At 36.3% G+C, this 21,618-nt stretch overlaps 6 protein-coding genes across 6 annotated transcripts; 2 read left to right on the forward strand and 4 right to left on the reverse strand.

Annotated features, from left to right (window-relative positions):
• The first annotated feature begins 52 nt into the window (after nucleotides 1-52).
• On the forward strand, nucleotides 53-2,276 carry LOC103482987 (cytochrome b5). Its single transcript, XM_008439420.3, has 4 exons — nucleotides 53-452; nucleotides 594-686; nucleotides 1,681-1,747; nucleotides 1,856-2,276. The coding sequence occupies exons 2-4, from the start codon at nucleotides 600-602 to the stop codon at nucleotides 2,104-2,106; spliced, it is 405 nt and encodes a 134-aa protein (XP_008437642.1). The 5' UTR covers nucleotides 53-452; nucleotides 594-599; the 3' UTR covers nucleotides 2,107-2,276.
• A 670-nt stretch (nucleotides 2,277-2,946) lies between these two features.
• Nucleotides 2,947-8,612, reverse strand: LOC103482988 (rab GTPase-activating protein 22-like). The gene is made up of 5 exons (XM_008439422.3): nucleotides 7,633-8,612; nucleotides 6,467-6,602; nucleotides 6,329-6,378; nucleotides 4,840-4,893; nucleotides 2,947-4,689 (listed from the first exon to the last, which is right to left on the reverse strand). The coding sequence occupies exons 1-5, from the start codon at nucleotides 7,794-7,796 to the stop codon at nucleotides 3,444-3,446; spliced, it is 1,650 nt and encodes a 549-aa protein (XP_008437644.1). The 5' UTR covers nucleotides 7,797-8,612; the 3' UTR covers nucleotides 2,947-3,443.
• Nucleotides 8,613-10,257: 1,645 nt separating this feature from the next.
• Nucleotides 10,258-13,230, reverse strand: LOC103482989 (probable 6-phosphogluconolactonase 4, chloroplastic). The gene is made up of 3 exons (XM_008439423.3): nucleotides 12,790-13,230; nucleotides 12,243-12,378; nucleotides 10,258-11,090 (listed from the first exon to the last, which is right to left on the reverse strand). The coding sequence occupies exons 1-3, from the start codon at nucleotides 13,146-13,148 to the stop codon at nucleotides 10,620-10,622; spliced, it is 966 nt and encodes a 321-aa protein (XP_008437645.1). The 5' UTR covers nucleotides 13,149-13,230; the 3' UTR covers nucleotides 10,258-10,619.
• Nucleotides 13,231-14,203: 973 nt separating this feature from the next.
• Nucleotides 14,204-16,791, reverse strand: LOC103482992 (probable 6-phosphogluconolactonase 4, chloroplastic). Its single transcript, XM_017043308.2, has 4 exons — nucleotides 16,647-16,791; nucleotides 15,850-16,031; nucleotides 15,524-15,659; nucleotides 14,204-14,897 (listed from the first exon to the last, which is right to left on the reverse strand). Exons 2-4 carry the CDS (start codon nucleotides 15,999-16,001, stop codon nucleotides 14,424-14,426), a joined length of 762 nt encoding a protein of 253 aa, XP_016898797.1. The 5' UTR covers nucleotides 16,002-16,031; nucleotides 16,647-16,791; the 3' UTR covers nucleotides 14,204-14,423.
• On the forward strand, nucleotides 16,744-19,116 carry LOC103482991 (pyridoxal reductase, chloroplastic). The gene is made up of 9 exons (XM_008439425.3): nucleotides 16,744-16,887; nucleotides 16,963-17,191; nucleotides 17,273-17,354; nucleotides 17,444-17,567; nucleotides 17,659-17,760; nucleotides 18,152-18,303; nucleotides 18,411-18,504; nucleotides 18,628-18,809; nucleotides 18,900-19,116. Exons 1-9 carry the CDS (start codon nucleotides 16,747-16,749, stop codon nucleotides 18,901-18,903), a joined length of 1,110 nt encoding a protein of 369 aa, XP_008437647.2. The 5' UTR covers nucleotides 16,744-16,746; the 3' UTR covers nucleotides 18,904-19,116.
• LOC103482990 (ubiquitin-60S ribosomal protein L40) lies at nucleotides 19,029-20,628 on the reverse strand. Its single transcript, XM_008439424.3, has 5 exons — nucleotides 20,397-20,628; nucleotides 20,232-20,318; nucleotides 19,630-19,732; nucleotides 19,357-19,423; nucleotides 19,029-19,225 (listed from the first exon to the last, which is right to left on the reverse strand). Exons 1-5 carry the CDS (start codon nucleotides 20,497-20,499, stop codon nucleotides 19,199-19,201), a joined length of 387 nt encoding a protein of 128 aa, XP_008437646.1. The 5' UTR covers nucleotides 20,500-20,628; the 3' UTR covers nucleotides 19,029-19,198.
• Between the last annotated feature and the right edge of the window lie 990 nt (nucleotides 20,629-21,618).

The raw sequence follows: 21,618 nt of genomic DNA on the forward strand, positions 1-21,618 counted from the left end.
TAGAAGAAAATGGTATCCAACTTGGAGAATGGTATCCAACTTGAACATTTTTTCTTTTCTTTTTAAATGTTTGGTAGGAGGACTTAGGAGAGAGAGAGGGAGAGAAACAGAAAAATTTCCATTGTAATGTGAAACCCATATAGTGTTTTGATGTTTTATTAGAGATTTTTCAATTAGGAAATTCCCCATGTAAATTACCAGTAAAACGCTCCTCTACTTCTTAAAATATATATTGACTTCTCTGCCCTCTCTTATTACACAACCTTTTCACCTTTTTGCCGCCCTTTATATACCTTAATAAGAATTAATAATAAATAATAATAAAATAAGAAAAATCATTTCTTGCCATATCGATAACTAAGATCAAGAACCCATCTGCGTTCTGTAATCGCTCGGGCTTTGCCGCAAACAGGGATCCGAACAACACGTTCCCTCTCAGCCATTTTTCCTCTGTAAGTTACCTTCTTTCTTGCCGACCCATTTCAATTTCTTTTGTTTTTTTCCTGCTCTGTCGCTCTCTTTCTTTTCAATGCCTCTACACTTGGTTTTGGATCCCTTTTCTTTGTGGGATTTCATAATTTTGGTTGTTGCAGTGATAAATGGCTTCGGATCCGAAGGTTCGTCTATTCGAAGAAGTGGCAAAGCACAACAAAACCAAAGATTGCTGGCTTGTTATCTCTGGGAAGGTTGGATCTCTCTTAGTTGATTCTTCTTATTAATTTTTTAACACACTAGATCGGTTCTGGTTTAATTGTTTCATTTCTTATTTGGTTGGCAAGAAAAGCATATGTCCTATGTTTTTGGAGAAGGAAAACGAAATCTCTTGCTATAGAAAAACATATGGCTGTGGCTAAGGGTTTTAACTCTTTGCTAATTCTGGACTCTCTTCAAATATCCGCCAAAAGAGTTCGATATAGATGCAGTAGCTTTGGGGGTTTCATTGTTTTGCGTGCACGTTCTCATATTTCTGTTTACAGATTCTCAAATTCGATTGTCTTCTTCCTTTTTCTTCTTTGTTTTGATTCATATACTAGAATTTTTTCTTCTGCATACCCTTAATACAAAAGATAATTTAGTCTCATTTCCTTCTGTTCTGTTTGTATTATCCTGATTTATTTGGTATGACTGAATCATACGTCGCTTATATATGTAGTGTACGAAAAAAGGTCTGACATTTACTAAAGAGTCTTAGAGATTTTTTTTCTTCTCCCCATAAGACATCCTAACTTCCATTGAATTGCTTGTTATATTATGCTTAGAAGTAGTATACCCATCCCAAGGGTTGGCATGCTGTCGAAGACTTGGGGTCAATCAAAGTGGTAACGGGTTTAAATCCCTTTTTTGGCTACCTTGTAAAGATATTGAATTTGTCACATTCTTGGTGAATGCCGAGAGCTTTGGGTACCAAACTGAGTTTAAAATGGTGATAATTAGAGATGAGGTAATTTAGAAATTCTTTACCATCTCTCGTTAAATATTTTGAGCCCCAACCACCAGGGTTTGGGGTTGACTCAATAATAGAAAAACCACCTAAATTTTCCAGAACTAAATGCCTTGGGGTCCATGTGTTCTAAATGACGTGATACTAAGCTGGCTTGAGGGCATCGTCAGTAGTTTATTTTCAGTGGAAGTAGTGAGATTTTTTTTCTCATGTTTGATTGCTTATGACCTTTTCTTTAGGTTTATGATGTAACTCCTTTCATGGAGGATCACCCCGGAGGTGATGAAGTATTATTGTCAGCAACTGGTAATCCTCGGAGTTCCTTATAATAACAAACAGTTGATTCTCTTTCTTTCAGGTGGGCAAATGATGATTAGGATGGATATGATAACATTTACTAACTGTGTTTTGTAGGAAAAGATGCCACAAACGATTTCGAAGATGTTGGGCACAGTGATTCAGCAAGAGAAATGATGGACAAATATTACATCGGAGAAATTGATCCTTCAACGGTACCTTTGAAGAAGATTTACATTCCATCACAACAAACACAGCACAACCCAGACAAGACACCTGAGTTTGTGATCAAGATCTTGCAGTTTTTGGTTCCCATGTTGATTTTGGGTTTGGCATTTGCTGTTCGACACTACACCAAGAATGAATAAATATCGATTATGTTCGGTAGAAAAAACGTTCTCTTTAATTTTTCTGTTTTAGCTTCTTGTCTTGTGATTTCATGTGGGGGTTGGTCGTAGACTAGAGTTCTCTGGATTGGCTTTTGTATTCTACTTTTAATAATAAGTAAAGCTAAGTGCTGTCCTTTTTTCTTTTCCAACTTTTTTCCCCTTCCTTTATTACTCTGCCCGTCTCTTTAGGTTAACTTTGATCCCATTTTATTTCTTTAGAACTCAAGGACACAGATGTACAGCCTATAGAACATATTTTGTTTAAGTAAGGTTGTGATCCCGTTTCATTTGCTAACCACCTTCTTTTTTGTTTTTGTTTTTATTTTACTTTTTGTTTTTTTTAATTAAGCATATTTTCTCTCCATGATTTGTATCCTCTGAATTGTTTGTCAAATTTCAAAAAGAACTTTTTTTTGTTTTCAAATTTTGGTTTAGTTTTGTAAACCATTGTAAAAGTACTATAGACTTATATTAAAAAAAGACAAGGAGCCAATGTAGTTTGTTTTTGCGTTTTTGTGTTTTTGATAGAACTTCGAAGTGAATTTTATTCATTATCTATTTGTTGGTATTATTCCTTGCCAAACTATGTATGTTTGTTTTCAACCTAGAAACTATCACCATGAATCCTGCTTCAAAGACTCAGCTAATTGCTCGATCAATGGATCTACTCTGTTCTAATCACCTGCATTCTTTGTCTATCTAGGATAGTGTTAGAAATAATATGTAATGTTGTGGAGAGTAGGTAGGTTAATTCTTATGCCTGCCTTAAAAAAATTATTGAATTAAACTTAAGTTATAAGATGTCACACAAACAGAGGGTTTGTAGCCGTCCAAATGATACATTTATGAATGGTGAATTAGTCAGAAGTTCATATAACTTATACCACAGAGCGAAGCTGGCATAACTTGTTTGTGAAATGTTTGTACGCCAGTACAGGAATGGCGAGTTGATAAGTTTGTTTTGATATGAAAACAAGTGTTTACAAGAATCATTTGATTCACGGCTCTATTCTAATCATACCATCCCACACAAATTTCACTGATTTATCTTCTCAATTGAATGAATCTAACACAAAAGACAACAGGTTTTCTTCATCATTCGAATAAATCCCTGCTGCTATCATGTCATAACTTGTGAGGTTTTATGATATGCTCCAAACAGCAATTCTAACTTCGGAGCTTTTCATTGTAAGCTGCACTTACCCGGCAGCATAATGAAATGGCCTAAGTTCCCAACCTTTTTCAGGACCTCAACAGCCAAGAGTACCACACCCACAAGTTAATAAAAACTGGAATGGAAATGAACCCGTCACTCACTAGAAGGACGTCTCTATCTTATCGTGTAAGGTAACCACCAAATCATGTGCACCGTCGAGAAGCTTCCACACATCAAGATGCCCAGCCATGCTATTACATTCCCTCAGAATTTCATCCATGCTATTATACTTCTCTATGATAAGTTTTCTTCTCTGTAGTACTGAAGCAGCAATCGCATAGAGCAGTAAATCATCTGTTGGTGGAGCTCGTTGCCTAATCCGACTCCATGCAGACTTCCCTATTCCCGCTCTTATGGCTGCCTGGTCAGCCCATATCACTTCCCACAGACACAACGTTTGTTCAAATGTCAACTCCCTTCTGAATAGCACAACAACCATCCGGTAAACGAAAAAGCAATCCTCGGCCTCAAGTTTCTCCAGGTGCTTGTAAAGGTGTGAGTCCTTGCACCTAATGATCTTAGACACTATGTTTAATTGCCTTCTAATTCCAACCTCATCGAGCCTAAAGTTGTGGCGAGCCTTGCGCATGAAACCAACAAAACACCAGAATGCCTCGTGATCCTCTGAAATCACAGTAATGATAGGAGAAAGTAGATCACTCATGCCTTGACAATAACCAATTTCAGGGTCATAGAGGGCATATGCTTCAAGAATTGCCACAAGCCTTGCGGCATGGAAAATCATACAAGGTTCTAGGTGGTCGTAATCAACTAAACCAACAGCTTCAGCACATCGCCTAGCTCTGCCATCTGAAACCGTTGCTTGAGATGACAGGTATGGTACCCATTCCGAGTTAGAACGAAGTGCATCAAGTCGAATAATCCGCTGCCATGTTGCAAAATCTTCACTATTATGGAGCTTTGATGAGACCTCTGTCCTAGAGGGAGAAGAATTTTCCTTGGGCGTCATATCAAGATAGGGCTCTTCCATTCCACCAGTGGAGGGAAAGGTTTGGCTAAGATCCAAATCATCTGAGGAGTCTGAGTCAGAGGAGTCCGAATTCAGTACCAATGAACTATCAGCTGTGATCCGTCTTGAACTCCCCTCCCCTTCCAACAAAGAGCAGAAGGCTTCATCTAAAAACTCAACATTGGAGCACCTTTCTTCGCTTGAAAGGGATTCTCTAGCACTAACCACGTCTTCGGAACTAGGAGAATCTATGTCTTGGACAAGGAAGCCATCTTCCCCGACATCAATCATGTCCCTAAATTCATTCCACTTAGAGCTTTCATTTCTACGTTTTATTAACCGCCTGCACTGTTTACGGAGTTTTTCATATTCCTTTCTGCACCGAAAACGTTAAAATTTTAAAATAAAACCCTTATAGATGGATGTCAATATAGACAGATATATCTCTTCTAACATTCTAAAATAGTGCATAAAATATCCAGCGTAAATACTGAATAAAAACTTTTAAAAAATATATAGCAATTACCTTTTTTGAGTCTTTATAATATCCCTTTCCTTCTTAGAACTCTTGAGGTCATAGCTGTTAGAAATCATAGAGTCGGTCAAATCAAATCTATGCCCCACCAAAAAATTATTGTCGCTGTCTCGTACGCAATACCCAGTAATATACAACAATCACACGGCAGAATTAAGGAATTCAAATGAAACAATACACTGAAGTTGATGCTAAAAGACAATGAACCAGTGAAGGACTATCTACTTCCTGTCACATATTCCAATCCATATACATCCAAGCGCAAGTGTAGATCAACGAATTAATCAGACATTTTGAAGCAAACTGAAAAGCTCAACCTTTCTTTTTCTTTGTGTGTATGTGTTTCGTGAGACAAGGAAAACGTACTGCCTCGTGGTATGATATAAGACAAGTCAACAAAGTCACCCCAACCATTATTAATAAATGGCTCATCTAAGAATGACATAATACAAGGTGCGTAAGAATGACATAAATGACTCATCCCACCAAAAAGTTAGGAAATGAGCAGGACACAATGACACACCATTTTAAAATATTCATATATTTTGATAATGACTTCAAACAATAAAATTGTCAAGGCAACAGGCTAAGACCTTTAGGTTTATGGCTTCTTTGAATCATAATAGGCTCTATAACAGGCTAACACTCCCAATGAGAAAAGGCCGTGTTTAATGCTATTATAGAAGAGGCTGGCACTTTCAGTGAGAACACACAAAAGGACTGAATTCTTTAAGCCTCGTGTAAGGTTGGAGAATAGTTTTAAGTTCTCCTACTCTTCAAAAATATAGAAGTTTGCCAAAATGTCTAATGCTGTTATAGCAGCACTGGTAACTTGGACCATTGTTACTTATAGTTATAGCACAAAGGTTTCTTTCCTTATATATAAGAAACAATTTCAGTGATGATTGAAATATCCAAAGATACAAAAGGGCTCATCAAAGGGTATACAAAAGTTTATTACTTATAGGCTTAAAGCACAATGGGATGCCTTATTCCGTCATCCTTGCCCCTTGGGTTCTTTGATCTGGCTGATCCTTTAGAACGGAAGTCTATTTTGTTTCTTGTAATATATATGCACATCGTGCTTATATATATAAATTACAAGGAGTATCCTGAGCAAGATGCTTATCGGAGAAATTTAGTAACAATATTTTCAAGATTGAAAATGAGCATGACACATCAATCTCACTTGGAATGAGTTAAATACTCGTTTTTGCTTGACCAGGTCATCTAAAATCCACCCATGGTAATGGCTTGAGTTGTATAAGATACTAGAGTGTAAGATGCATTCTATTGCTCAGAAACAGAGCAAACTGATACATTTAAAAGCAAGTCGCTAATAAATAAATAAATACTATTGACAGTATTTTTAAGATAATGTCGACAAAATCAATAACTCTAGAACATGCTATCTCGTGCACAGGGAATGCAACAGTCCAAGAAGGAATGGACAGAAGCTGTAAGGGTGAGTAGCACTTACACTCCAAGAAGGAAGGGCCAAACCTCTGCTCGAATACTTGGATCAACACCCTAAATCATAAATTGCATGAATTGAGACAACGAACCACCACTAGATCTTAGAAAAAGCAGTAAACTGTAGAAGATAGCTTTGACTTACTCCACTGCGAACTTTTTTTAGAAACTTAATTCCACCATCGCGGAGTTTCCCATCTGGACTAAACACAGTTTTCCACTGTCGAGGTGAAAGTGCATGCTTTCTTTTTCTACGAGACCATGGTGATTTGAGACGACTCCTGAAATTGAAAGCAAAACCATTAAGAAGAAAATTCTAGGAGTCCTTTGTTTCAAAAAAATCCAACTTTGCCACAAGAATCAACGATGGAAAATTCAGTTTTCTAGAAGTTTTAAATTATCAATGCTGGAAAATTTAGCATGTTGAAATCATCAGCAGTTATCAAGAAATAGGACAATACATGGAGCAACAACCAACGGAACAAATTAAAACAAAATGAAACAAGCAAAGATAACTTGAGTAGTCCCTCCCCAACTCAATTATTTATTTCTGTGATGACCGTAACTGATTTGATAATATTTGCAACATAAATTTTAAAACAAGACATCTATCCTCCTTCTGAGTTATGACTTATGAGGTTGAGAAATTCCACTTTCCTCAACTTTGCAACAAAATGTTTAAACAAGAATACAGAATGATAATTTCAAATTTCCAATTAGATGCATGACATCAGGATCATAATAACTTACTGACTCCTCAAGCAGGGTTTCCTAACCACGTTTACACGGTAAAGGCGATCCAGTCCCTAACATGCTTATATCCATCCCATTCCGAAGGTTTCGAAAGAAAAAGTAAAAAACTTGAATTCTTGTCAAAGCTGAATCTAAAGAGGGGTGGAAAAGAAGAAGAAAATACCCTTCAATTTCGTAAAGGAAAATGTAATCAACTTGATTCATACAAAGGCGGTACGAACCTAATCAAAATAATCAGACAGATTTTGTGGCTGATCAAGACCCTCAAAGAAAAGGTTTGTAACAAGAAGTTAAAAATAGCCTAAATCCACCACAAACGCAATGTAAAAAATCGTCGGCACACCCATCAAATTCAACCGCCAACGATTAGCTAAAATAAAATTGAAAATAGAACCAAAGCAGGGAAGGGAATAAATAGCACAGGGATCTTCAAGATAGCTTGATCAGACTGAAATTGACCATAAAAAGCAGGAGACAGGCAGTTAAAGATCGAGATCTAAATCGTGAAATGAAATTATAAGCCTAATTAAAGGATAGCTAAAATAGTTGGTTACTTACCGATCAGAGGAAGAACATGACGATGGGGAGGAGGAGCTAACAACCACTAAAACGGAACGCAAGTGAACCCAAGAAGAGGAAGGAGAAGAAGAGTTGGAGTTGGAGTTGGAGTTTGGATTGGAATTGGACGAGGAAGAAGTTTGAGTTCTCCGGAGAGCTTTCATTGAGTATGGTATACAGCAGTGAGAGGAATGAGGGTGGGTAATATTTGGTAAATCCTTTAAGCCTAACTAACACTAACTAGGGTTTTAAATATATGGATTTGTGAGATGAAAAGTTTGTCATGGCATTGATGAAGAGTTAAAAGGGGCCAGAAAAAGGAAGAGGTCGGGCAAGGGAGGGATGGGGAGGGGAGTAGCTGAGAAAAGGAAAGACATTTGCCGGAATCCAAATCCGGCGCGGGTACCGGAGGAGGGAGAGGGAATGATGAAGAACATGTAGTGGAAATTGGAGAGTGGGGTTATCCCTTTGACAAAAGAGTGCCCATTCTCCTTGATCACAGCCAACAGAAACCCAACTGCTTTGATTCCTTTGCTTTTTAAAACCAAAGTTGCTCTCTCTCTCTCTCTCTCTCTCACCAGTGACCTGTGAAGAAGAGAGAGAGAGTGGAAGAAGAAGAAGAAGAAGAAGAAGAAGAAGAAAGAAAGAAAGAAAGAAAGAAAGAAAGAAGACTCTACGAAACTACTCTTTTACAAATTTAATATTTTTTAAAGTCACTAATTTATGAAATTTATTACAAATTTGTCCGAAATGGATGTGACTCGCTAAACGACGTAGTTTACAATAGAAATCATTTCGGAAGGGGCATTAATTATTGCAATATTAAAATGTGGGAGTGATTTGATTCATTAGGTTCAATATATTTTAGTTTTTATTAATAATAATGCTCAAGATTTAGATTTGTTTGTTGGGTTTTTATGCTCATCATTTCTTCCCCTAAAAAAAAGTATAAATTTAATCCATGAATGTAAAAATTAAAAATTAGGGTTTTTTTTTCCCCATTACTTTTGCTTTTTTGTCTTCCTTGGGCCTTTTGACCAACTTTTAATTATTATGCTTTTGGACTAATATCCCTTTTGGTTGTTTCTTGAAAATCAAGATTTTAAGCGTAAATGACTATAATTTTACCATCCTAATATAAATAAGGGTTATATGTCTGGTTTTCGTTTAAATTAAAAACAAGGTCAAAGGGTGGTAAAAAGCAATGATTTAGATTAGAAGGGAAGGAGATTATCAGATGAAGAAGGCAGAAAAGGGGGGGGGGGGGGGGGGATGTGTTGGATCATACAAAAGGGGGAAGAATTGAATAGACAAAGTTATTGAATAGGGAGTTAATTGATTTCTTTTACAAGGAGTTTGCAATTCCAAAGATGGATGTGCCTTAGAAGCTCTCAATTGGAAACAAAGATTGGATTGGAATAACAGTTTTCAATTTTTTATTTACTCTCTTTTTTTTGAAAAAAAAGAAGAGTCAACAAAGTGGGGCGCTTTGGTTTTAAAAAGGATGGAAAATAAATAATAGAAAAGAAAAAGCTGTTCCCTTTTGTACAAAATGTACATTCACACAAGAAGGCTATCAAAGTTTTAGAAGACACGATTCATGGTTCCCCGTTCAATTGATAACATATCAGAATCGATTTTCAATTATTATTTCTTACTCCTTTGCTAGAGTTTTCATTAGATTTCATCCCATTAATTCACAATTTCATGTTGAATCCTCTCTTTTAGTTCAACAGAGTTTTAAGATCGAAGAAGTATCTTAAAAAGTTGAAGTTGACAAGTTAGATCGTATCAATTTAGATATATTCAAGTTGACATGTTAAGTCAATCTAACACTTTAGAGAAAAAAACATAGTTTTTTTCTTGACAAAATAGAATCAACTGAAAATTATAATGGCAATCTGTATAAGCGTTCCTGGGTATCATTTTCTGTGGCTTGACAAGTTGCATGATTCCACTTTTTTGGATAAAGATTTTCAATTAGATATGTCTCACTTGTTAGTTTTGCAAGAGAGAGAAAGGAAAAAATAAATGAGCCCTTCCCTAGTTTTATTCTCACAAAGGAGAAAAAGAAACATAGAGAGGGAGAGGAAATGGGTCCAAAGCAATAGTTAGAAAAACAGAACATGATTTTGAAGATGAGATTTTTGGTAGGACATGGAAGGAGATGATCTTTTTGTAGGGACATGGAAATGGAAGCTTTTGCAAAATTAATGGCCAAAAGGGATTTTGGGGAATAATTTAGGACCAAAGTTAACCCTATATTCCATTGAGATAGTGACAACACACTTTGGCAGTGTCTTGTAAATCAAGGCCTCTCCTTCCTAAAGCAAAAGCATCAATCTGCCCCCTGTCTTCTTCAATTATTATGTCAAACCAATAACCAATTATAGAATTCTTTCCTTTTTAAGTTTCCCATCTCTGCCTGTCTTTCCCACTTCTCCAACTCACACTTACCTTACCAATTTTAGTGCTGTAAATATTTCCAACCACCTGTCTTCCATAGTCTTACATTGAAGGATTAAGATTCATTGCAGGGTTCTGATGCTCTCATCATACAAAAATATGGCACTGTTCGTACCTCCCTGATGGCCCTACATTCAAGGACCAAAGATCTCAAAGGCATTTGTTGAGAATTCATCAAGTAATTTAGTCCAAAAACTCGAGTGTTTTGAGTTCAAGACAACTTCAAACAAGAACCATGGGTGACAGAGGAGAGATGAATAAACTCTTCCAGAAGTCCTACCTAAGAGAAGAGGGATCCAATCCACCATCCTGCATCACCCAAGACCAGACCGTCTAGGATGTTTTTGAAGCTTGCCTCGTTTCAGATGATACCATGCATCAAGATCAAACATCACTTATTAACTCTAGCCTAGAGACGAACATACAAACTCTCTTATTCAAATGCATTGCACAAGCCTAACACCCTCGTTGTGAGGAATAACTTACATTCGATCAGACCCTATCAAGGTATATCTTTTACGTTACAGTTTGGAAGCAGCATCCTTATCCAAGAACCAAGTCAATACCCCTTCAGGAGCAACCCTCTGAACAGGTAATGTTTCAGCATTCTGAGAACTTCCTCCTCCTAGTGCAGTATACACAGCATCTGCTTTGCTAGCACCGGGCGCCACAAGTGCGATATACGCCGATGAGTTGATAACCGGAAAGGTGAAAGTGATTCTCTCTGGGGGTGGTTTGGGGGAATCCTTGACGAAGGTGACCCATTTCTGATTCTCATTGAGAAGGGGGTGACCTGGAAATAAAGAAGCCACGTGCCCATCTGGGCCCATACCGAGAAGCATAAGATCAAATTTTGGGAACCCGCTTGCTGCTGAGACATCAACCACTTTGGTATTTACCAAATGCTTCAGGCAGGTTTCATAATCTTCAGCTGCACCCTCAGCAGATAGTGCATCATTAATAGCATAAACGTGACCAGGGAGAATTGGCACCTATATATCACAATTACAAAAAATACATTAGCACGATTGAATAATTCAATTCCCCATTACTAAATAGTAAAAGATCTCCAATAACAAATATGCCCAGCTGGGTACCCTCAAGGGATTTATCTTTAGAATACCCATGGGTATCAAGGACCACTTATCCACACCATATCACACAATAGTAATTGACATGATCTTGTTACGACTGACATATCTGATAGCTTATAATTGTAGCTTTCATGATTTGTACCCATTATCTAGAAGACATGGAATTCAAGCTGGTCTGTTCAATTGTGATAACCACATGGTGGTTGATTGTACCTGTAGATATTAATTGTGTAAAAGTGGTTTATATATGTGTGTGTGTGTGTGTTCTCATTGATATGATGAAATCCCCTGTCCAGTGAATTGCAAAGAACGTCTCCAAATTTCTTTACAATGATTTTTAAGGAAAGATATGAATTCCTAGCCAAATTCCAAAAGCAAAAACAAATAAGTAAATTGGGAACTTTTTTCTTTTAGTTTTTAAAACTAGACTTGGACTTTATTTGAAAATACTTGTAAAAAAGTAAATAACAACTCAAAAGAACTCATGGGTAGAAGTAGCATTTATAAGTTTAATTTCAAGAAACCAAAAACTAGAAACAAATAGTTAACCAAGGGGACCGAATCTTTCACAGCCCATAATAGCACCAGGCTGCAATATCAATCATATGGTACAATACAAATATGAAACGTCAACATGTACTACAATTCAATACTCTTCCAATTCAAATTCTTATAGATAAATTTCAAAACCATATGGCTTGGGAACACTTTCAGATTAGCCTTTCGGCTTATACTCCAATAGATGTAGTTTCACAATTATATGTAGTTAAGGTTACTGCGTACTCAGTTGTTCTAACAATAGATCATACTTGAGAACAAACGAATAGGAAATCAGAAGAAAGAAACGCATCATAAAAATAATTCCATAACAAAATTTCAACAAATTTCTATTTTAAAAAGCGAAGGAAAAAAGTTAATTCCTAAACAGTTCTCGAACTATCCCATGATTTTTTATGGGAAGGCATAAATGAACTCTAAAGAACATTAATTAAAATGTCATGCCATCATTTTGTGTGTACATGATATATAACATCTAAAGGTAAGTATGACCTGAGAAAGAAATCCATCATAAGCGAGTTTGTAGTTGCTGTCAACGTGATCTTTGGGTACAACTCTCTCATCAACCCAAAACACGTGCCATTTCGACCAGTCTATTGAATCAACATACGGTGGCTCCACCAATTTCCTGAAATTGGATATATCTACGCGTTAGAAAAGAAAAGGAGGTCCTTCCTATCTCATAAACAATGAAAGTTCTTCCAACTATTTCCCGTTGCATGTCTTTACAAAGTTCTAAAATAGTGAAGGGATGGGTTAAATATGAATGCGACATCCCTGAAACCCAAGTAACTTGTTTTTCCATGTTTCTGGCCTATTAGAAATAAAAAATGGAGCACCTCAATAAGCCACATGTTTGAGCACATAACTCCTGCAAAGAGTCAACTCCTAACAAATTGCCCTGTTTTGCCTAATCCAGTTCTTCGATGAAACCAAAGACAGCCCCGAAATTGAAATTGAGACACCCAATTTCCGATTTCAGAAACCGAATCTAACCGTAGAGGAATAACATGAAAAACCAAATAAGGTATAGAGTAACCTGAGGCATTTGATGAGAGATCCACCAGAGAGAACAACAGTGAAAGCGCCCCTCTTGTTAGCAAAGTGATCCGACAAATCGGCGGTGTATTTGGCTAGAGAAACAGCCAAGTCGTCACCTGAATCAAAAACCCTTTTGTCCGATGCCATGTCAGTTAGGGAGGCAAGAGGTCGGTGATTCTTGGGGGAATGTAACCGGGAAAGCCCAGGGAAAATCGGGGGAAAACTGAGTGAAAAAGCAGGGGGATTGAACTTAACCGACAGGGAATGAAGGGGAAACGAAAGCTTAGGAGGAGAAGTTGGGAGAGAAGAAGAGAGTTTAGAGAGCGTGGAAAAAAGTGATAAAGAAGCGGAAGCCATAGTAATAATGAGAAGAAGAAAAGGAAAGAAATGGGAAAATGGGATCTTTCACTTTTCACTCTCAACGGGGCGGCGCGCTTGCTTTGACAAATATTCACAATATATGTCTTTTTTTTCTCTTTTAGTTTCGCTAACCATTCGACTATTGTAATTTTTTTAAAAATATAAAATCTAAAAGCAAAATGTTTACTGAACAACACTCTTTTAATTATTGATACTTAAACTGTGTACTTAGAAAAGTGTAAAAAAATGTATAAGTGCACAACAAAATATCTATATGAACATCACAATCTAAACACATAAAAAATTATAAAGTCAATCTAAACATGCCCTTAACCTTTGCATTTAGAAAATATTCATATCTAATATAGGTCCTAATATATGGATCTAAGTGCATATGTAATTTTTATTCGTCAGTATGAAACAAAATGGAATTATTTAATGGATAATTATACATATAAAATTATACTTAATTAGAAGATTAGTAACCAATTAATATATGAGGTGTAACCTTCCTTAGTTGCTCCTAGAGACAAAAGATAAGAAAAGATAAAACTAATTAGGTTCGTTTTCTTTTCACTATACAAAAGCTCGTAATTATATTCCATCCTTCTATTTTGATTCATTTTTCTCACACTTTTGTTTCTTTTACTTTATTTGAAAATTAAATGAGAATTATTTAGATAGTCAGTCAACTTCGATCTACGCAAAGTTATTGAAGACATAGACTAGATCCATAAACATATCAATGATTATGTCAAACCAAAAACAACTATAAATTTAATTTGCTCATCTAATTAATCATCTAATATTTTGTCTTTGTCACACCAACTCATTCCATCATTTCAACACTGAACATTTCCATCCACCTCTCCTCTATGTTAAAAAAAAAACGAAGAAGAAGAAGATGAAGGATTATGAACTTGTTTGAAATGGGCATTTCAAGTGCTAAAATAGTAGTACTCATAACTTTTTTTTTTCACTTAGAATATCATTCCGAATAAGCCTCCCGATACTCTTTTCTTTGGACTTGAAAAGACATTCTAAAGAAGATGTGATCGTGATAGAAAACTTCTATCATGCACTACTTTTTATTTTGAGATGATGTCCTACATCAAACTACCTTCATTTTTCAACTCATAAGTGAACATAATCTGATACAGACATTCTTATTCAAATGCATAGGTTAAGAACAACTCGCCATGGATGCGGGAGAAAACTAAGATTAGTTCAAATTAAATTTGATGAAAGGTGATGGACATATCTCTTTTTCCATTAAAGCTTGGAAGCAGCATCCTTGTCCAAGAACCAAGTCAGAAGGCCTTCAGGAGCAACCCTTTGAACGGGTAAAGTTTCTTCGGCAGTGGGATGATTTCCTCCTCCTAATGCAATAGACACAGCATCTGCTTGAGCATCACCAGGCACCACAAGAGCAATGTAGTCCGATGAGTTGATAACTGGAAAGGTTAAAGTGATTCTCTCTGGAGGTGGTTTCGGAGAATCCTTGATGAAGGTAACCCATTTCTTGTTCTCTTTCAGAAGGAGATGTCCTGGGAATAAAGAAGCCACATGCCCGTCCGGTCCCATTCCAAGAAGATTCAGGTCAAATTTCGGGAACCCGCTTTTCGCTGAGATATCAATCACCTTGCTATCTACCAGATGCTTCAGACGTGCTTCATATTCTTCGGCTGCACCCTCAGCTGATAGAGTATCATCAATGGCATACACGTTACCGGGGGGAATTGGAACCTGTGGAACACGTTAAACAAACAACTCAACATGAATGAATCAGACAATACCCTACTGGCAAAGACCCTCGAGACACCCATCTCTGTCTAATAGTAAATATACACTCACTTCTGTACACAAGTTGTTCAAACTTGCTTCCTAATTCATCTTAGCAACATGTAATTAAGCGTCCTAGGTTTTTGCAGAGGAGATTATTTTGCATCCATGTGCTTCAACTCTATACACACTCTCCCATCTCAAGTACCTGGACAATGAACCGTCTGCTATCGTGCTCCAAAATACTTTTAAGAATGGCGGTCAAGTTATTTGTAATGGCTAAGGTTACTTTGCAATTTAAATCATCATTGCTACCCTATGATGTTAAACAAAGGAAGACAGCTAGTTAGTTTTTTTTTAATGCAACAACTGTAGGTGGGGAATTGATCCACCTCCGATCTCTAAGCATGTCACTAAGCCAATCTCACTTTCTCCCAAAACGAATTTGATCAAACGTGAAAACAAACTAAAAGAAACTAACGACAAAGTTGTTGAAGAGATAAAAGAAGTATGGAGAACATGAATTAAAATCCAATGCCAATCCACAAAGAGGGGGAAAGAAACATGAAAAGAGTATAGTATAAACTTACCTTAGAGAGAAAACCATCATAAGCGAGTTTGTAGTTGCTGTCAACATGAGTTTTGGGTACAACTCTCTCATCGAGCCAAAATATGTGCCATATGGACCAGTCAATGGAATCAACATAGGGTGGTTCCACCAATTTCCTGACATATTTTACATAAATGGAAGCGGGAAGGCGTAAAAAGATCAAAGAATTGTTTTACGGGTTATCCAGTTCTTGAATGACCGAAAAAGAAGCGAAAACAGAATCAATTTTCAACAACATTCCTACTACTAACAGGGTTATACATAGTTGATAGTGATAAATAAAAGGCAGAGAGATGAGAAGGAAACCTGAGGCATTCAATGAGTGATCCACCAGAGAGAACCACAGTGAAAAGACCCTTTTTCTTGGCAAATTGATCAGATAAATGGTCTATGTATTTGGCGAGAGAAACAGCCAAATCTTCCTCGGAATCAAACACCCTCTTCTCCGTTTTTGCCATCGCTATTGAACAACTCTCAAACCAACCAAGCTGCGTTTTATAACATCCCAAGAAGGGGGTGGACAAGAAAAAAGTGGTGACAGAGGAGGAAGAAGGGGAATCTCGAAACCATCAACCAAAGTTGAGTAATTGCATTAAGAACCTCAAATATTGTAAAATGAAAATAATTTATTAGCCAAGTCAGAGAATATTTTGGTACTTGGGTCACCAAACACATTTCTCTATTTCCACTCTTTCTTTTTTCCATCTCTTCCTCGCCTTCTTGTTCACTGCTTAACCTTTTTCTTATCTAAATAAACCCTTTCGATTAAGGCTATATAGAAACTCTCCCAATTAAAGTAACAAAAAGAAATAGAATAATAAAACCATCAAAAGAAATTAGAACTCCTTTTTAGTACAATAATCCACATAAAAAGAGAGATTGCCTATATAATTTGTTTTAATTTTTTTTCTAGATCACTATGTCAATTGAATGAGCATTTTTAAGTATTCAGAGTACTGATACAACCTTAACCTTAACTTTTGAAAATTGAAGATATTTTTAAAACAAGGAATTAATGATTTACGTTTTCAGGTATTGTTAGAGCTTTTGAAAGTTCACTTTGGCGCATACTTTATTTTAAAGCATTTTTAGAATTTACTTACGGAATTCTCGACCGCATAAAACCAATGAATCAAATCCCAATTTTTTTTTTCTCCATCTCCTTCCTTTCGCTTCCAACTACCGTTCTCGAGCTCCAGATCGATGGCACAAATGGCTTCCTTCGCACTCAGCCCCTCCTGCTTCGGATCCTTCACCGCGGCCGCATCCAACAAGGCTTCCTCTTCTTCTTCTCCGGCGGCTTTCAAGCCACTCAAACTTCCTCTCTTTTGGCCATGGCAGAAGGTTTGTTTTCATCCGACATTTCTATTCATTATCCAAATTGAACCGCTTCCAAATTCAATTCAATGGCGCTCCTAGGTAAAAATGGGCCCTCTGAGTGTTTCCCCTATGGGATTTGGAACTTGGGCGTGGGGGAACCAACTCTTGTGGGGCTACCAGGAATCTATGGACTCTGAGCTTCAACACATTTTCAATTTGGCTGTGGATAATGGAATTAATCTCTTCGACACTGCGGATTCTTACGGCACTGGAAGATTGAATGGCCAAAGCGAAAAGCTACTTGGAAAATTTATCCGACAATCTCAAGGTCCACTTTGCTCTTTAATTCCCATTACCATTTCTTTTACCGCTACGGGGAATTAAGTTCGTCCTCATCCTAATTCTCCAGTTAAAAATGAGATTGTGATAGCCACCAAGTTTGCAGCATATCCATGGCGCCTAACACCTGCACAGTTTGTCAAAGCTTGCCAGTATGCCTTTACATCAAACTCCACTCTAATTTTATTAATATTTTCTCATTGTCTGCCACACATGTTAGATGACAATGAGCTTTATTCAGGGGGTCTTTGGAGCGAATGCAGATGGAGAAAATCGGTATAGGACAATTACATTGGTCAACAGCAAATTATGCTCCCTTACAGGAGATGGCTCTTTGGGATGGACTAGTGGCAATGTATGATAAGGTTGTCATCATTTCTGCTCAAATGGGTTAAACTTTCTCAAATTTACTTATGCTTTTGATGCTATACTCATAAAGTTGTAAGTGATTCATAGGGATTAGTTCAAGCAGTTGGAGTAAGCAACTATGGACCGAAGCAACTAGTAAGGATATATGACTACCTAAAAGACCGAGGAGTTCCCTTATGCACTGCTCAGGTATTTAGTAAACACAAGCATTTACCAACCACCATGCACTGCACCAATGATTAAACCCAGAACATATTTCAAGGATACGACTTCAAACTGGAGGACGTTGCCTATCTATAATAAATCTCTTACGAGTTCTTTTGAGTTAGCTTTACTAGTTCAAAGGATTATAGTCTGACCTGCAATATGTTGTAAAGAGATCCATAGAATTTTAATATTTCCCGGAGATACCCACTATAGAATTTGAACTCATTTTCGAAGTCTGTTCACTTTTGTCTCATAACTGAGCAAACCGAAGATGGATTTTATGCTTTTGATGAGAATGGTGACAGTGAAACGATTGTATGGGAAACATTGAACGGTAGTTGAGATTTCGTTTGTGCTAAGTCTTTCATTTTAGGTGCAATTTTCTTTACTGAGCATAGGCGATGATCAGTTGGAGGTTAAGAAGATATGTGATTCTTTGGGCATTCGCCTAATAGCTTACAGTCCTTTGGGATTGGGAATGCTTACAGGAAAATACTCACCTTCCAAACTTCCATCTGGACCTCGGTAAATCAATTGATTTTCTTTTTAATAACAAAAATATGATAACAATGGTCTTTACTTATGATATTTGATTTGGCATTTCCTTATGATGTTTGATTTGGCATTTCTAGAGGTTTGCTATTCAGGCAAATTCTACCAGGATTGGAACCACTACTGACTACACTTGGAGACATCGCAGAGAAGAGACGCAAAACAATACCACAAGTAATAAATTTACTTCTGTTTAACCAATTTCGAAGGCATCGTGATTTTTTACTTTTCCAGATAATGTGGTTCTTTCCTTTACTCTTTCGACAAATTCATCTAATCTGAGTGGGTTAGTAACAGGTTGCCATAAACTGGTGCATATCCAAAGGGACCATACCCATACCTGGAGCTAAGACATTAAAACAAGCTCAGGAAAATTTGGGTGCTCTAGGCTGGAACCTTACACAAGAGGAATTGAACCTGTTGGACAATGGAGCTCAAGAGTCCCCTCGGAAAATGATACAGAATATTTTCCAGACAAGGTGGTTTAAGTTTAACTTCAATCTTACAACAGTTTAAAACTTCATTCTCACATGCACGTTTTCCTTTATTAACACTTTGTTCAAAATCAGGTAAACTTAGCTGCACCAAGAGGTGCCCGAGGAGAAGCTGGTGCATATAGCTCACAAGGGCTGTAGATGAGTTCAAATTGGATATTGATGTGAGAATAATAAATTAACACGTTTCATCAATAAAATAGATTCAAAAAGAAAATAAGACCATCTCATAATCAATGTAAACCAATAAAAATTCTCAAGTTCGAAATACAAAAATAGAATTCTTAACAAATGAGCACATAATCTAAGAGTCTACGGGGCGCATTGAAGTGATATATAAGGAACCACAACATTTCATCCTTAAAATCAGCCGTCTACTTGATTTTCTTCTTTGGCCTCAGCTGCAATTCAACGAGTCACATTCAATCCCACAGTAAACCAAAATAAAATTGCAAAACTGGCAGGCACATAATGCACACAATTTTAGTGAAGAATGAAATCAAACGAGTTATTGATGTTGATATCCTTTTACCTGATTGCTGTGACCACATTTCTTCTTACGGCAGTTGACAGCGCGGGGATGCAGGCGCGCATAACATCTGTGTGCCGAAGAAAGAAGAAAAAACCTTTAGAAAAACATTCTGTTCTGGACAGGAAGTTAAGCCATATCACACCCAAAAAAATTCAATTTCCAAGGTGAACAGACCAGTCAGGTTGAAATCTTAGTTGTATCAGTTCATATAAGGTAAGATATATCATCAGTCCTTCTAGAATGAGAAAGTACCACGAACAAAAAATAACTCACTTGCGGCAGATCATCTTGTCCTGGTTATATTTCCTGGCCAATGCCATCAAAGATGGTTCAATAATCCCACCACGAAGCCTTAGAACCAAATGTAGTGTTGACTCTGAACAAACATAAACGATATCATACATTTAATCTAATAGTGAGAACGCAAAATAGAACTATAGTTCATTCAAAAAGTCTTTCTGTGGATTTATAGGCAAAAGTGCAAGGATGTTCTTGAATTTCTAATCGGCCAACTCTAAAAGCCACATGTTTCTATGACATTCCACTTGATACTACAAATTTCGTATAAAAGGCAGCCATTGAAAACAACCAGACACCAACAGAAATTTCTAAGCAACCACCCAATCTCTAAGAGTGTCATTCATTCATCATTCACGCCTCTAAATTTTTAAGATGAAGACCAGTATGGTCTTTAACGTCTCTAAATTTGATGACTAACTCATCAAAACTCATGGTCCGGAGTCGTATTCCAGTAACGTTCAAAGACTAAGGGTATAGGAAAACGAACAACGCCACCATGCGAGTCTATAGAATTGATTTCAGCTAAATTCACCTCGTCTTCTTCGTAAGCTACCTAAAATGTAAGTAAAATCTACCTTTCTGGATGTTGTAGTCGGCAAGAGTGCGCCCATCCTCGAGCTGCTTTCCGGCAAAGATAAGCCGTTGCTGATCGGGGGGAATACCTGAAGAGTTTGCAGCATAAATCAAAATAAACAATAGAGAGAGTAAAAAATGAAAAATATGAAGGAAAAAAGACGTACCCTCCTTATCCTGGATCTTGGCCTTGACATTGTCAATTGTGTCGCTGGACTCAACTTCCAGCGTAATGGTCTTCCCCGTTAGGGTTTTGACGAAGATCTGCATTTTCTTAATCGTCTCTTTTTCCTCGCCGTCTCCGTGATGAGTTAGGGTTTTACGTTTCCGACTTTTGTCCCCCCTCTATCTATATATAGAGAGAGAGATTTGCATCAAAATATATAAACTTTCAAAGTTTTGTAAGATGTCGTTAAACTTTCAAAATAATCTACTCATTGGTTTATATCAAAACCATTAAAATTTTGTTTCGAAAATATCGCAAACAATGTGAACATTTCGTATATATTTTTAAACTTAAAAATGTTAAAAAATATTTTAATTAATCTAATTTTTAATATTCAAAATAAGAACTAAAATTTTAAATTAAAATCATAGTTTTAAATTTTCATCCATACGACGAATCAATATATTTTACATTTTCATTGATTCAATATTCATAGAAAGGATGAATCAATAATTTCATTACAACGTAGAAAAATTCACGAATCATAAAAGAATAAACATCAAAATGACACTAATATAAATAAAACACATGTTTAACTATTTAAAAATAAAACAAAACTTATTTATTATTTAAAAAATAAAACAAAACTTATTTATTATTTAATTTATTTTTTGAAGTTTTTGTTTTTATAACTTTTTTTTGAAATATTTATCAAAATTTCAAATTAAAACTTCCATTTATCTATCTACGTCCATATTTTAAACCTCGGTTAAAACGTAAAATTTCACAAATTTTCAAGAAGTTAAAAAAAATCTCTTAAAACATACTAAAACAATATTAGCAAATAAAAAAATATTACACTAATAGATCTATCAGACTATCACTATGTTAATATGCAAATGAATTTAAAACTATGGTTTTAACTTAAATTTTTTATTTTGATTTTGTTTGGTGAGAAAATTAGTGTAAATTTTGGATAAACGAGAATATTTTTAACTTTTTTAAGATCGATGAAATTTATGAAACGTTTTAGTAGTTCAATGGTATTTTTGAAATAAAACTTTGATAGTTTCCATCTAAAACTAATCGTATGTGTATTTTTGAACAAATTTAAAGGCATTTTTCTATTACAAAAATTTAAAGGCATTTTTCTAGTACAAAAATTTAAAGGCATTTTTCTAGTACAAACTAATCGTAAGTTGAGAGACATTTTGTTGTAATTT

This window comes from Cucumis melo, chromosome 9, assembly GCF_025177605.1.
Source record: "Cucumis melo cultivar AY chromosome 9, USDA_Cmelo_AY_1.0, whole genome shotgun sequence".
Taxonomy (NCBI): Eukaryota; Viridiplantae; Streptophyta; class Magnoliopsida; order Cucurbitales; family Cucurbitaceae; genus Cucumis; species Cucumis melo.

Bases quoted from the DNA above. Each gene is read 5' to 3' on its own strand.
- LOC103482992 (XM_017043308.2), bottom strand. From the start codon at position 16,001: ATGGCAAAAACGGAGAAGAGGGTGTTTGATTCCGAGGAAGATTTGGCT. The intron at 15,660-15,849 runs GTTTCCTTCTCA...AAAATATGTCAG, and splicing joins TCACTCATTGAATGCCTCAG to GAAATTGGTGGAACCACCCT. The intron at 14,898-15,523 runs GTAAGTTTATAC...CGTGTTCCACAG, and splicing joins ATGATGGTTTTCTCTCTAAG to GTTCCAATTCCCCCCGGTAA.
- LOC103482988 (XM_008439422.3), bottom strand. From the start codon at position 7,796: ATGAAAGCTCTCCGGAGAACTCAAACTTCTTCCTCGTCCAATTCCAAT. The intron at 6,379-6,466 runs GTAAGTCAAAGC...TTTATGATTTAG, and splicing joins TAAAAAAAGTTCGCAGTGGA to GGTGTTGATCCAAGTATTCG. The intron at 4,690-4,839 runs GTAATTGCTATA...TTTTCGGTGCAG, and splicing joins ATTATAAAGACTCAAAAAAG to AAAGGAATATGAAAAACTCC.
- LOC103482989 (XM_008439423.3), bottom strand. From the start codon at position 13,148: ATGGCTTCCGCTTCTTTATCACTTTTTTCCACGCTCTCTAAACTCTCT. The intron at 12,379-12,789 runs GTTACTCTATAC...ATCCAATTTCAG, and splicing joins TCTCTCATCAAATGCCTCAG to GAAATTGGTGGAGCCACCGT. The intron at 11,091-12,242 runs GTCATACTTACC...TGTGATATATAG, and splicing joins ATGATGGATTTCTTTCTCAG to GTGCCAATTCTCCCTGGTCA.
- LOC103482991 (XM_008439425.3), top strand. From the start codon at position 16,747: ATGGCACAAATGGCTTCCTTCGCACTCAGCCCCTCCTGCTTCGGATCC. The intron at 17,355-17,443 runs GTATGCCTTTAC...AGCTTTATTCAG, and splicing joins CAGTTTGTCAAAGCTTGCCA to GGGGTCTTTGGAGCGAATGC. The intron at 18,304-18,410 runs GTAAATCAATTG...TGGCATTTCTAG, and splicing joins AAACTTCCATCTGGACCTCG to AGGTTTGCTATTCAGGCAAA.
- LOC103482990 (XM_008439424.3), bottom strand. From the start codon at position 20,499: ATGCAGATCTTCGTCAAAACCCTAACGGGGAAGACCATTACGCTGGAA. The intron at 19,424-19,629 runs GTGAGTTATTTT...TTCGGCACACAG, and splicing joins GACAAGATGATCTGCCGCAA to ATGTTATGCGCGCCTGCATC. The intron at 19,226-19,356 runs GTAAAAGGATAT...GTTGAATTGCAG, and splicing joins AATGTGGTCACAGCAATCAG to CTGAGGCCAAAGAAGAAAAT.
- LOC103482987 (XM_008439420.3), top strand. From the start codon at position 600: ATGGCTTCGGATCCGAAGGTTCGTCTATTCGAAGAAGTGGCAAAGCAC. The intron at 687-1,680 runs GTTGGATCTCTC...CCTTTTCTTTAG, and splicing joins GGCTTGTTATCTCTGGGAAG to GTTTATGATGTAACTCCTTT. The intron at 1,748-1,855 runs GTAATCCTCGGA...TGTGTTTTGTAG, and splicing joins AGTATTATTGTCAGCAACTG to GAAAAGATGCCACAAACGAT.